At 48.4% G+C, this 15,031-nt stretch overlaps 1 protein-coding gene across 1 annotated transcript in view; it reads right to left on the reverse strand.

Moving 5' to 3' along the window:
- Nucleotides 1-15,031, reverse strand: part of LOC137750418 (uncharacterized) — a 183,452-nt gene that overhangs the window by 142,948 nt on the left and 25,473 nt on the right. Inside the window, exons 2-7 of the mRNA XM_068524779.1 lie at nucleotides 13,112-13,183; nucleotides 9,157-9,210; nucleotides 7,531-7,691; nucleotides 2,727-2,797; nucleotides 756-921; nucleotides 536-679 (exon numbers count right to left, since the gene is read on the reverse strand). Of these exons, the coding sequence (XP_068380880.1) occupies nucleotides 536-679; nucleotides 756-921; nucleotides 2,727-2,797; nucleotides 7,531-7,691; nucleotides 9,157-9,210; nucleotides 13,112-13,183 (668 nt within the window). The remainder of the gene's footprint in view (nucleotides 1-535; nucleotides 680-755; nucleotides 922-2,726; nucleotides 2,798-7,530; nucleotides 7,692-9,156; nucleotides 9,211-13,111; nucleotides 13,184-15,031) is intronic.

The raw sequence follows: 15,031 nt of genomic DNA on the forward strand, positions 1-15,031 counted from the left end.
AGGCTGGGGGGAGCCCACTTGGGGCTACCTTGGAGCTTCAGGACCCCCCTCCCCATAGAGAGAGGTGGAAGGCCAAGAAAAGCAAGAACGTGCAGTAAGCAGTAATCCCAAGGAGAGGAACGATAAAGCCTCAGCTGGAAAATGAGTAACACCACCAGAGTCTGCAGTCCTGCATCAGCCTCCAGATGCTGAGGCTTTGCATAATCGTGTTAGCAGTGATCATCCCTTATCCTTACACAGTTGCTTACTATTTACACAACACTTTCACCTGCAGGGAGCTACAGACCCCAGAGGAGGAGAGGGGAAGAGGAGGGGAGGGGAAGAGGGGGTAGGGTGAGGGGTGGAGGGAGAGGAGGATGTCTCGAGAAGAAGTGGGGGAAGGGAAAGGACAGAGGCAGCGGGAGGGGGGCAGGGTGGTGGGCAGAGGAGCTGAGAGATGGAGGGGGGAGGGGGAGCAGAGAAAAGGGAGGGGGGCTAAGGAGGGAGGAGGGGAAAGAAGGCGGCACGGCAGGGAGGATGGGAGGGTCTCGGGCACAGCACTCACCTCCGCGGCGGGCAGGGCCTGGGAGCGCAGGGAGGCGCGCACCCTGCGCAAGGAGCATCGCGCCAGGTCCTTGGTCTTGTGCAGCCTGGTTCCGCGTTGCTGGTACGTGGTGGGACACCTGCCCAGGATGTCCACCTGGGCGAGCGGGGCCCAGTCAGCCCCCTGCTCCCCCCTCACTCGACCACCCACCCCCTCCAGGCTCCAACCTTACCTCCTCGATGGTCTGGGGGCTGCGGGTGCCCGGGCGACCCTGCAGGAGGCTCAGCACAGCGCGCTTCACGTTCAGCGCCCAGCGCGGCTCGGGGTGGCCAGGACACAGGCGTGCCACGCGCCCTGCGTGCAGGACGAAGCGCAGCGGCACGCGGCCCAGAGCGGCACTGCGCGGGGGCCGGGCGTCAGGGGGACCCCTCCAAGGCCCCAGGCCACCTCTTCCGCGTCAGGGCCAGAACATCCCTGACCTTCCTGCCCGCCCCCCGCCATAGGTCAGTCCCATGGGAAGCGCCCAGGTACCCCTATATCCCCCCAAATGGCCTCACTTCCCTCCTCAGCTCAGCTCTCCAGCTACTTCTCAAACTACACAGGAGGCAGCCCACTCTTTGCTCCAAGCTGCTCCCAACCTTGCCGCCACTTGGACGAAACGTACCTGTGTCAACCCAGCTTGAATAAATAGAAAGCTGAGCGTCCAAGGGCATCCTGCATTGCAAAGCGTCTCGTTTTCCCAGCGCACCAGGGAGCAAGCATCCCCCACTCACGCTGTATATGAGGAAGCTTAAGGCTCAGAGTGGTAAGGGCCACAGCTGGGATTCTAACCCAGGCAGGATGGCTCCAGAGTCACAGGTCTCAGGAACCCTGAGCTGGAAGTGTCTGAGACTCCAGTACTGTACAGAGGAGGAAATGGGGTTGGGGGAGCTACTGGAGGGGATCACACAGCCAGTCTGCGAGGAGCTGGGACCAGAGTTCAGCCCAATGCTCTCTTCCCGCCACCCCCTCGCCTGACCACAAGGAGCCTGTGTCTGGTATGGCCTGGTGAGGGAGGGGATGGGGCAGGTCGGGGGTGAGGCCTGGGGGAGTGCCCATCTTTGTGGACGATGGATGGAGGTGGGAGAGGTGCCCCACGATAAAGGGAAAACTGCTAAAACCCCAAACCCCACCAGCTAGCCAGCAAGCAGAATCTTGAGGGATAAAAGTGGCCCTATTGAACCTCCCGGGGGAGGTCACCGCCCCCTCTCCAGCTCCCAGTGGAGTCTGGGGCCCCCAAGCCTACCCCCACTGGAGGCAGCCCCCAGGGCCTCAGGCCTCAGGCTAGAGAAATGCTAATGGCGCCCGCCCCTTCCAGAATAGCTAGTGTCAGTCTGGTCTCTCAGGAGCTGACAGCCCTGCCCACTTGCATGTCTGATGAGGCGCCCAGGGACAATAGCCCAGGCTGTCCCCTCGGAGAAGGCCACCCTGAGCTTTTCAGGAGGGCTCCATCTGCCCCCTCAGCAGCACCCCCCATCCCCCTTTGCCCACACAAAGGCTTTATTTTTTCAACAAATGAATTTGCAATAAAAAAGGAAGAGGAATCTGTGGAGATGGGCTTGTCCTCAAGCTGGTGGCTGGACTGAGCTTTGAGGCCACTGAAGCCGCTGTCAGGAGCCCTGGGAAACACAGCCGAGGGAGAGTTCCAGGCTTGGCTGAGTCACAGATGGGAGCTTGGCTTGGGAAGGGAGAAGCTATGGGCCTCCAGGAAAACCCCCATCTTAGCGGGGGTGGGGAGGGAGAAGGGCAGACCTCAATGGGTGCCCAGTGTCTTCCAGAATGTTCTTAAGGATGAAGGCCAGAGGGTGCTGGGCAGACACAAAATCTGGACATGCTGGGCGTGACAGCCAGGAAAATATGGGGTGAGTTCCTTCCACCAGATAAGGGAAGGCCGCCTGAGGCAATGTGGAGTCATTCAAGGCTCCCACATCACGACAGCTCCCAGTGGTTCTCATCAATGGTCTGGTCTGGGTGTTTACACGGTCAAAACAAAGGTGGAACCCTCTTTGAACTTCAGTCCGAGACGGCCTCTTTCTGCTGCATTGGGGTCACCCGAATCGGGTTCTTCCAATATAATTTGGTGCACCCAGTGCCCGGCGGCCGTTGGAAGAGGGAGCAGGGCTCACATATCCAGCCCCACCGGGAGCGAGGCCCAGCGTCTTACCTCAAACTCTCTGACTCCTTCAGAACTTCCACCTTGGACCCCAGGATGGATGTCACCTGGAAGTGTTGGAGCTGAAGCGGAAAGCACGGAGAGCTGGTGACCTCTCCTGGGGAATTCCAGGACCGCACCAGCACCCGCACCACCTAAAGCAGTTCTGGGACCCAGCATGATCCACGTGGAGCGTTAGGCAGAGAGATCCTTCCCTTGAGCGGAAGAGTCTAGTGTCGGGGTGGTAGATAGATGCTGAATATCTCTAGGGATAAATAATTGAAATAGCCAGGCACCTCTGCTCCCCACTCAATGTACAGAAAGTTCTCATTAGCTTCTCGTTTTGCCCCAAAAGGCCCTGGAAGTTTGAGTGAGAGATTCATATGGCTCCACAGTATAAACAAAACTAAGTTAGGATTGCAAAGCAAACCAAAAAAAAAGCTTTGTCATCTTGAATAAAAGACTTGGATGTCCCAATACCACCATGGCTGCGCGTGTGTGTTTGGGGGGGTGAGTGTGTGTGTGTGTACTTATTGCAAAAGATGGGCTCTCTAAAGATGAATAAAATCACGCCTAAAGCCTGCATCCCTAACCTGACTGGTTTCATTTTTTTTTAATTAGAGTATTTTTAGAGCAGTTTTAGGTTCATAGCAATATTGCGGGGAAGGTACAGAGATTTCCTGTATACTCCCTGCCCCCATATATGCACAGCCTCCCCATTATCAACATCCCCACCAGCGTGGGACATTTGTTACAACTGATGAACTTACACTGACACATCATTATCACCCAGAGTCCGTAGTATACATATGGGTTCCTTGGTGTCGTACATTCTATGGGTTTGGACAAATGTATGATGACATGTATCCATCGTTATAGTATCACATGGTTTCACTGCCCCGTGATTTCACTTTTTCAATGTAACTAGTCCTCATTCATCTTGTCTAAAACCTAATTCCCCTGTCTCCTCAACACCAGCTCCCCTCCCCCGACAGAGGGTCTGTCACCTCCCCAGTAACCCAGGCTTGAAATCTTAGGGTGAAATACAGTTCCACTTGACATTGAGATGTGGTCCTGGACAATGAACCCCTCGGGCACATTACCAATACCACTTATGTCTGACCACTTGCTTGAAAGCTATCCATGATAACTGTATTTTTAAAGCATATGTTTTAAAAGTTAAGTAGAGACAGGAGAGAGATTTTTTTTTTTAAAACCTACTGAACTGCACACTTTAAAAGGTTAAACTGGGATTTCCCTTGTGGTGCAGTGGTTAAGACTCCGTGCTCCCAATGCAGGGGGCCCGGGTTCGATCCCTGATCCAGGAACTAGACCCCACATGCATGCTGCTACTAAGGAGCCAGCGAACCACAACTAAGGAGCCCACTGCCGCAACTAAGGAGCCCACGTGCCGCAACTAAGGAGACATCACACCACAACTAAGGAGCCCTCAAGCCGCAACTAAGGAGCTCACCTGCCACAACTAAGGAGCCCATGTGCTGCAACTAAGAAGTCGGAGAGCTGCAAATAAGGAGCCTGTGAGCCACAACTAAGGAGCTTGCCTGCCACAACTAAGACCAGACGCAACCAAATAAATACATAAATAAATAAATATGAAAAAAAAAGGTAAACTTTATAGCGTTTTTACAATAAAAAAATAAAAACTAATTTTTTAAAAGGGAATGAAGTTCTGGGGACTTCCCTGGCAGTCCAGTGGTTAAGACTCCATGCTCCCAATGCAGGGGCACGGGTTCGATCCCTGCGGGGAACTAAGATCCTACATGTCGTGTGGCGTGGCCAAAAAATTTTTTAAAATAAAAATAAAAATATACACATTGAATTAAAATACATTACAACACCAACATATTTAAAAAATAAAGGTGGGGGGGACTTCCCTGGTGGTCCAGTGGGTAAGACTCCACACTCCTAATGCAGGGGGCCCAGGCTCGATCCCTGGTCGGGGAACTAGATCCCATATGCATACTGCAACTAAGAGTTCACATGCCACAACGAAGAAGCCCGCATGCCGCAACAAACACCTGGCGCAGCCAAAATAAATAAATAAATATTAAAAAAAGAAACAAAGCTGGAAAGTATCATATTAAAAAAAAAGGGGGGGGGGTAATGAAGTTCTGCTACATGCTACAATGTGGATGAACCTTAAAGACCTTATAAAAGGTGAAAGAAGCCAGACACAAAAGGTCACAGGTTGATCGTGAGTTGTATGTGATAAGTGACTGCACTTACATGAGACACCTGGAATCGGCAAATTCATAGGGACAGAAAGTAGAATAGAGGTTACCAGGGGCTGTGAGAAGGAGAAAAGGGGAGTTAGTGTTTAAGAGGTACAGTGCTTCTGTTTAGGATGATGAAATGTTCTGGATATGGAGAGTGGTGATGGTTACACAACATTAGGAATGTACTTATTGCTGCTGAATTGTACACTTGAAATGGTTAAAATGGTAAATTTTATGTTATGTACATTTTACCACAATAAAAAAATTTTTTTTTTTTAATCAAAATAAAAAGAAGCCAGGCACAAAAGAGAACATCCTGTATGATTCCATTAAAGAGAAGTTCAGGGACTTGCCTGGTGGTCCAGTGAGTAGGACTCTGAGCTCCCAATACAGGGGGCCCGGGTTCGATCCCTGGTCGGGGAACTGGATCACACGTGCCACAACTAAGAAGTCTGCATGCTGCAACTAAGAGTCCACATGCCGCAACTAAGAAGCCCGCATGCCGCAATTAAGACCCGGCCGCAGCCTAAATAAATAAATAAATATTTAAAGAGAAGTTCAAAGACAGGCAAAACTAATCTATGGTGCTAGAAATCATGCTAGAACTCAGGAGAGCCTTTGGCAGAAGTGACTGGAGGAGAGAATGAGGGCGGTTATGGGGTTTTCTTGATCTGGGGGTGGCTACAGAGGAGTGTTTAATCAGTGAAATTCATTGTTCTCAATACTTATTTTCACCCTTTTCCCTCAAAAATATATCTAATTGATTGCCTCCTGAGTGGCTGTAAATTTTCCATTTATGCCACAAATAGTTTTTTTTGTTTTTTGTTTTAGCTGCACCACGTGGCTTGTGGGATCTTAATACCCCGACCAGGGATTGGACCCACACTCCCTGCAGTGGAAGCGTGGAGTCCTAACCACTGGACCGCCAGGGAAGTCCCTGTGCCACAAATCTTTGAAATGAGCCAATTCTTTCTACCCTTGCCAACATTTGACATTATCAATTTTTTTAATGCTAAAAACAAAGCAAACAAGCAAATATAACCGCAGTACACAATTTGCCTTGTGAAAACTGGCCCTGCAGAAAAAACAACTACTAGTGTTTTGAGAGACATTAAAGGACAGCCAAGACTAGTAAAGTGGCAGCTCTGACCAGGACTAACATTTTGGATAGTTTAAGAATTCAGAGGCAGCTCAGAGCCACCCCATAAAAGACTCCATCCGGAGGTCTACATGAAACATAACAAAAGAGTTTGGGTTTTGTTTTTTGTTTGTTTGTTTGCCGCGCGCCGCCTGGCTTGCAGGATCTTAGTTCCCCAAACAACCCTGGCAATGAAAGCGCCAAGTCCTAACCACTGGACAGCCAGGGAATCCCCCAAAGCAGTTTTGAGAAACTCTTGTCAGCAAGTGCTCCAGCCAGTTCAAAAACGCTTCCCAAATAGGACATAAGACTTTAGTGAAAACTAAGAGGCCATTTAGGCAGGGTGGGAGGGTTTGTCCAGGAAACACATGAGAGTCATCAGAAAGGGGAGAGAGAAGCATGGGCAGGCATTTCCACTTGCAAGAACATGGAGGAACTTCAGGAAAATCTTGATGAAAAAGAAACCTACAACCACCAAGAGAATCTAGCTCATAATTCCACCTTGACTGAAGCCAGTACTAACACCACCACTGCCCAGTACAGGCATACCTCGTTTTATCGTGCTTCCCAGATATTGCGTTTTTTATTGTACAAACTGAAGGTTGCATCAAGCAAATCTATCAACACAATTTTTCCAAGAACATTTGCTCATTTTGTCTCTGTGTCACATTTTAGTAATTTTAAAAATATTTCAAATTTTTTCATTATTATTTTGTTAGCATGAGCTGTGTAAGCGATCTTTAATGTTACTATTAGGTAGTACAACTCACTGAGGGCTCAGATGATAATTAGCATTTTTTAGCAGTAAAATACTTTTTATTTAAGGCATGTACTTTTTTTAGACATCATGCTATTGCATACTTAACAGACTACAGTATAGTGTGAACATAGCTTTGATATGCACTGGGAAACCAAAAAATTTGTGTAACTTGCTTTATTTCAATATTTGCTTCACTTCAGTGGCCTGGAACCGAACCTGTAATATCTCCGAGGTGCGCCTGTACAAAGGAACCCAGGGCAGGCCTGGAGGCCCCAACCAGGTCTTCCGTGACCACCCTAGTCTGCTCCTTTGTCTACAAGACCTTAACTTGCTTTGACTTTGCTCACCCCTGGGACTTGCAGCTTCCCCAGTTGTGACCCTCAGTCCTCCCAAGGACACAGCTTGTCCCCATCCTGTGGCTCTACTTACTCCAAGAAATACCCTTCACTCCTTCTTTAACCCCCGCTCCTCCCCGCACTGGACCTACCATACCATGATACCTCCTACAACCAAAATGGCACCCTGTTCCCGTGTTACTCTAGAGCCCTCACTCGCTGAATTTGAGATTCCTCAGAAAGTTCCTCTCCATTTATCAGACAAATGGGAAATTTCAGGGACTGTGGCTTCCCCTTGGCCCTCCCCCATGTCAACGTGACCTCCTGGTTACCCAAAGATACTCACCCGTAAAGCCATCTGGCAGGGGCCAAGCACATCAAGGGTGACCAAGCCTTGGAGACCAAGGCCACTCCCCTCCTCCTGGGCCCCCTGCAGGCTGGTGCTGGTGTTGGTGGAAAAGTGATAGGTGTATCTGGTGCCCAGGGGGAGGTGGGGATCAGCTGAACCTGGAGGGCAGAGGACGCAGTGTCACCTTGACAATACAAAACCTTTTGAGACTCAACTCCACCTGGACTACTTAGCCATCCTTACTGCCACCTCCCTCTCTCCTTTGGTCTATGAGCTGCCTGCTCCCAACTCAGGGGAAGGCTGGGTGGCTGCAGACCCCAAGAGAGTGAAGGAGAAAATAAAGATAATAACAATAAATGCTTAATAAATGTTACCCAGTGTTCTAGGCCCTCTTCTAAGAGCTTTATACACATCAGAGTTTTTCAGCCTCGGCAGTATTAATATTTTGGGCCGTATAATTCTGTTGTGCACTGTAGGATGTTTAGCAGTATCTCCAGCCTCCACCCACTAGATGCCAGTAGCACACCCCAGTTGTGACAAGCAAAAATGTCTCCAGAATTTGCAAAATGTCCCTGGGAGATACAATCATCCTTGTTGAGGACCACTGATCTATTTTATATTAACTTATGGAAGCCTCATAACAACTTTGAGGTGGGCACTCTTATTTTCTCCATTTTACAGAGTTGGAAACCGAGGCTCAGAGAGGTTAACTAACTTACCCAAGGTTGCACAGCTGAGATCCAAACCTTGGCAGTCTGATTCCTCACCTACTGCCTTGGTGGATATCAGTGGGGGCAGGAGGTGGGTTGGAGAGATTATCCTGATCTTTACAGAAAACAGAGCTGTAGGGCTGGCCAGTCTGGAGGTATTGGAGGTAGTGGGGAGGTGAAGTAGGTGCTCTGGGGAAGATCAGATCTAGGGAGCAGAGTCTGTGATTCTTTCTTTCTTTCCTTCTTTTTTATTTATTTTTTTAATTGAAGTCTAGTTGATTTACAATGTGCCAATCTCTGCTGTACAGCAAAGTGACTCGGTTATACACATATAGATATTTTTATATATTCTTTTCCATTATGGTTTATCAGAGTCTATGATTCTTGAACCTTCTATTTAGACCAGCGGACCAAGTGCAAAATACTATTAAATTATTAATTATGACACCTCACCCTTTTCCTGAGCTTGGAATTGAATTAACATATTCATGTTAATTTCTTTGTGCTGAAATATAACCACATCTCACATTCCCAAAATGCTTCTTTCCAAACAATTTGCCCCAAGTTTCTCTAATCTACTCCACCCCAAGATGCAAATAGAATCACTTGGCTAAAGTCTTTTACTCCACCTGGAGACCACAAGGTATGAGGAAATAGCCCAGGGGCCTCAGGGCTGGGATGGCTTAAGGCCATTGTAACCTGAGGGTGCTATTTGCTTCTCTAAATGCTGGGGACTTGGTGGCCTTTGCAGAATGGGTCTTGCTCCTCCCAAATGGCCTCCCTGGGAAGGTGGCCAAGGCCCTCTGGGGTTGTCCCTAATCACACCTGGCAGTGGTCAGCTTCGCCTCCCCCACCCTGTCTCAGGTTCAGGGTCACCAGAAGTGTGATAAGGTCTCCAGAGAAACTTGCTCACCTGAGCATGAAGTCATGCAGAAGGCCGCCTGCTCCACCAGCGAGTCTGGAATTTCTGAAATCACAAGTCAGATGGAACCAGGGCAAGGCCAGGAGGAGGCATGCAACAGCCCCACCCCATGGGCTGCTGACCTGCTCTTGAAAGAGGACATTTAAGGGTCCGGGGGCCAAGGGGACAAAAAGATCATTCCAGCTCTCCTCTCTCTCATGGGGCTGGGAGTGACTCCCTGCCCCGTCCCCACCCTGCTCTTCCCCATCTTGGGCACTGGCACCACCGTCACCCCATTGCTGGAGCTGGTACCTGGGAGTTGTGTGTGCTTCCCCTCTTTTCCCTTATCATCACCCCAAGTCCCATGTGTCAGCAAGTGCTGCCAATTCCATCAGGTCTCCCTCCCTCCCTCCATCTACCCATCCATCCCCCCCTCTATTCATTCCTCCCTCCCTCCTTCTATCCTTCTCTCTCTCCATCTCCATCACCATCACTCTAGGCAAAGTCACATCTTCTCTCACCTAGACAACTGCAGCAGCCTCCTAATTATCCCCCATGTCCACAGTTCATCCCCCACAGTTAGTCATGTTTTAAAAGTCTAAATCCAATCACATCACTCCCTGCTTAACAGCTCCTAAGTCTCCCCCGCCACCCACCCCAACCCATATGCACTCATAATAAAATCCTTCCCATGAGAGCTGGCCTCTGTCTGCCCCTCTGGCCACATCTCACCCCCACTCCTGACCTCCAGCCATGCTGGTCCTTCTCCATCTCAAGGCCTTTGCACGTGCTGTTCCCTCTGGCCTCAACACTCTTCCACCTGCTCTCACATCCTAGGCTCCTTCAGGCCTCAGCATAAACATCTCTCCCTGGCGACTCTCCTGGTGGTCCAGTGGCTAAGACCTGAGCTCCCGATGCAGGGGGCCCGGGTTCAATCCCTGGTCAGGGAACTGAATCCCGTATGCCACAACTAAAGATCCCACATGCCGCAACTAAGACACAGCACAGCCAAATCAGTCAATCAATCAATAAAACATCTCTCTCTGTCCTCACCTGTCAGTGTCTATCTCTGATACAGACCTGGTAGTCTATCTTAGCATCCTATTCTCTTCATAAGGCTCGTGAAACTTTAATGATTTCATTATTTTGGTCACCTTTGTCAAAATTGTATCCCCCAGCTCCTGATCGCCAGGACAGACTGGAATGATTAAATGAATGAATACAACTAACACTTGAACAGCAGTTACCGTGTGCCAAGCACTGTTCCAAGCACTTTATACATTAAACGCCTTCAATCTCCTGAGAATCCCCTGAGGTAAGGGCAATTATTATTCCCATTTTACAGATAAAGACACTGAGGCACAGAGACTGAGAGCACACAGTTAGGAGGGGAGCCAGGGTTTGAACCCAGGCACCCTGAGTCCACAGCCTTAACCACTACGTTATCATGAAGGAATAAGTGAGTGAGTGAATAAAGGAACAGGTGAACCAACAAAGGCAAGACCGAGAGGCTACAGCAGTAAAGGATGGTTATCTAGTTTGGCTCCCCAGCAGATCTCGTAATACCTCATTTAGCCTCCATCTAAGCTGCAGAACAACCAGAGTATGAACAGAACGGCCAGGGACCTCCTCAGGCTGCCGAGGACACCCTGCAGGGGATCCTCAGACTACCTGCCTGGGAAGGGTCAGCATCTCTCCATCTGCCCGTCCCAACCTCACCTGAAAGCCTCCCCACTTCCACCTACTGTCACTCCTCGTTTGTCCTTCCTTCCAACCACACACCTGGGCATTTCCTGGGCATCATCCATACCCTTCCAGAGCAGCCTTAGCCAGGGGTCCATCTGCAGGCATTTTCATACAATGACTTTCCAATAATACCATTTCTATCCTCAAAACCACCCCACTGTGCCTCAACTGGTAATCATTGCACACGCCAGCCTGTTTAATCCCTTAAGAAAAATACGCTTTCCCAGAATGGGGGGAAAGTGCATTTTATACCATTCCATTAAAACCCTTTGAAATAATAGAACATGTTAGGGTATTTGGCAGGGTTTTTTTTTTTTTTTACCCCTGAATGTTTTGGCTCATCCAACAAAATGCTCTTTGCATTAAAGTAGAATATCAATGGATAAAATCACATTTCAAAGACATTTAAGTCAATCAGTCTCCCTTTCAACTCTCTTTCAACTCTGATCACTTGGACCCTGGGTGCCAGATTGAACATGTGTGTGCATAATCTTTAAACTCCCAGTTGTGCACAGACCCAGCATTCTGGCTTCTTTGCTCCGCCGATAACCTCTACATCTGCTTCTCCGCCCTGCTATGCCGAGGGTAGTGATGCCTACAAGCCCAGGTCCACCACGAGCTCCCAGGAGTAAAGTGTGTTCTGAGAGCATTCTGCTTGAACCAAGTCTGTTTCCCTTCCATTTCTCAAGCACTTAAAAAGACATATCTAAAGTTTAAAAAAGGCTCCAGAAAAACAAAGACCATTCGATGATCCTACTAAATAAATCAACCAAGGAGGGGAAAACAGTGAGTGCTGGGAGGTAATAAATCTTTCCAGCACTTCTAGGGAGAGATCTGAAATGGATTGAAACTGATGTCATCTCTACAGCCCAGAAATGAAATCAAGTCTCATTTCAGCTTTCTCAGATGTCAGTTGGGATCCCCGTTCATTTATGTATCCAGCCAGCACAAGATTCACTAAACACCAGCTGTGTGAGAGGCAAATAGGTGAAAATACAGTGAGTAAAACAGCTGTGATGGGACCTGCACCGTCTGGGACAGTAGCCACCAGCCGCATGTGAAATGTGGCTGGTGTTATGAAGAAACCTTTCATTAAATTTAAATTAAAAACTGTGCTCAAGTCAGTTATTGGAAAACTTTTAAGTATGTTTGCAACAACTTAGTATACAAAAGTACTTTTTCAACTTGAAATTTTAAGAAATCTAAGAAGAGATCAAGTATTTGCAATGAAAATTTGGCATCCAAATTGAAATATGTTCTAAGTATAAAGTACACACTGGGTTTCAAGGAACAGGAAATATATCTTGTTAATACTTTTTATATCAATTACATTTTCTAATGCTATTTTAGATATATTGGGTTAAGTACAATAACAAATTAATTTCCCTTGGTTTTTTTTTACACGTTTTAAATATGGCTGCTTGAAAATTTAAAATTACATATTGGCTTGCACTGTATTTTTAATGGATAGCACTGTCCTGTACCTTCCTGCAGTAAATAGACAACAAATTAAAGTTCATTCCAGGGGCTTCCCTGGTGGCACAGTGGTTGAGAATCTGCCTGCCAATGTAGGGGACACGGGTTCGAGCCCTGGTCTGGGAAGATCTCACATGCTGCGGAGCAGCTAGGCCCATGCGCCACAGCTACTGAGCCTGCGCGTCTGGAGCCCGTGCTCCGTAACAAGAGAGGCCGCGATAGTGAGAGGCCCGCGCAGCGCAATGAAGAGTGGCCCCCGCTCGCCGCAACTAGAGAAAGCCCTTGCACAGAAACGAAGACCCAACACAGCCAAAAATAAATTAATTAATTAATTAAATTTAAAAAAAAAAAAGATAAGTTAAAGGGGAAGAAAATGGAACATTTAAAAAATAAATAAATAAAAATAAAGTTCATTCCACATTGCTACCCTGCATCGGAGTATTAGTATCCCTGCAGACAGCTAAGCATCCCTGCACCCAGGCTCAGGGAGTCTGGAAGTCAGCTTTTCCTCACTCAGGATTTCAGATCTGGTCTCAGTTTCCAGAGGACGTTGGGGAAAGTTGGGAGTGAGAGATGAGGGATCCACCTGTAATCTCTCCCTCCTTTTCCCCATGAAAGGCAAAACCAAGGGAGGCAGCAGAAAGCCAGGTAAACATACATTTGGCTATAAAAACGCTGTCCCAAGTGCATCTGGGCTGCCGCTCTTCCACCCCGGAAGGAATAGGGTTGCAGCAGCTTTACTTACTCCCTGAAGTCGCTGCCGTCAGCACCCAGAGCAGGACCAGACCAAGGAGACCCATGGGCGCTGGCACTGCCGCTGGCCCGAGGGAGCCCCACACAGCCAGTCTCCCTCTCCAGAGCGGCTCAGAGCAGCCCAGAAAGGAAGCTTCTTTCCCAAAGCGGAGGGCTCAGCTTCAATTCACACTCCCAGCACAGGAGTTGGGGACGGGAAGGGGAGGAGGTGGCTTCCAGGGCAAAGACCCAGCCATTCAGAAGCCTCCAATAGAGTTCTTAGCACGAGGAGGGAGGGAGGGGGCTTCTGACCAGTGAGGGGGAAAAATCCCTTTTCAGTCTAGGGGGCAACAAAAAGGTTTGCCTCTTCAAGCCTTGGAAATGAAGCTCTCAGGGCAGAAGGCAACAGAGCATGGTTTGCCTTTTTGTGTGTGTGGTCTCATAGATATAACATAAAATTTACCATTTTAACCATTTTAAAGTGGCAATTTGGTGGCACTGACTACATTCACAACACTGTGCAACCATCACCACTGTCGAGTTCTGAGGTCTGATTTTGGGCTTGTCTTTCCCAGCACTCATGGTGGGCGAAGCAAAGAGAAGGGCCAGCCCAGCCTCGGAAACGGCTCTCAGCAGCTGAGGGGTGTTTCAATCCTTCAGGCCCAAGGCCTCCCTCCTGCATACATTAGGACCACCAGCAGAGAAGGGGCGCAAGTCCTCTGGGAGGCCGGGGGTCCTCTCACACGTGATCCCAGGCCCCACATCTACCTACACCCTTTGGTGTTTAGGCTCCAGACAGCCGAGTTCCTCAGCCACCACCTCCTTCAGCCCCTGCAGGCCTCGTGGACCAGCCCCTCCTCTTATGCACCTGCTTCCCACAATAAGTGTGCTTTCTTATAAACCACTTTACTGAGATAATATATCACACAATTCTCCTATTTAAAGTACACAATTCAATGGTTTTTAGTATCTTCACAGACTTGTGCAACCAACAGCAGAACCAATTTTAGAACATTTTCATCACCACAAGAGATAATCCCACCCCCCCATAAGCAGTCATTCCTCATTCCTGTCACCCCAGTACCTGGTCACCACTGCTCTGCTTTCTGTCTCCATGGATTTACCTCTTTGGGTCATTTCATAGAAATGGAATCATTCAGTATGTGGCCTGTCGTGTCTGGCTTCTTTCAGTGAGACCATGCTTTCAAGGTTCAGTCGTGCTGTAGTGTGTGTCAGTATTTCATTCCTTTTTATAGCTGAATATTGTGTCATCGAATGGATAAGCCACATTTGTTTGTTCGTTCATCCCTCAATTAACAGTTAAATGTAATTTTGTTAAAGTTAAATTAAGACCCACTTGACTGGTTGACACATCATGTCTTATGGAAATAATTAATTATGCTTGTCTTTTTTTTTTTTTTTTTTGGCCATGCCACGTGGCTTGTGGGATCTTAGTTCCCTGACCAGGGATTGAACCTGGGCCCTTGGCATTGAAAGCACTGAGTCCTAACCACTGGACCACTGGGGAATTCCCTAGTTACGCTTTTAGACTTGGGCCATTTTCTTTTATATTTTGAAACCAGTAATTTCACCTTCCGGTCCTCCAGCTCAAACATCTTCACTGGCTGAGTGCAGAAACCCCCATAGGGCTGAAGATTCAAACGGCCCTTCAGCTTACAGCTGCCTGGGGGCCCACGATGTGTTCTGGGGGGCTACTAAATGCTGTGAGGAAAAGCAGAAAACTACATCTGACAGGGCTGGCCTGGAGGAGCTAAAATTCTTGAAGGGAAATGAGATGCACGTGCAAAAAAGCAAGAAATGTACCAAGGAGAGCTCTGGTTAGAAAGGAATGGTTATTGTGTGGGGAGTCACTGGGAGCAATTTACAAAGGAGAGATTTCCCCGGGACTTCAAAGAATAGATAGTAATGTTAC

This window comes from Eschrichtius robustus, chromosome 16, assembly GCF_028021215.1.
Source record: "Eschrichtius robustus isolate mEscRob2 chromosome 16, mEscRob2.pri, whole genome shotgun sequence".
In the NCBI taxonomy this organism is placed as follows: Eukaryota; Metazoa; Chordata; class Mammalia; order Artiodactyla; family Eschrichtiidae; genus Eschrichtius; species Eschrichtius robustus.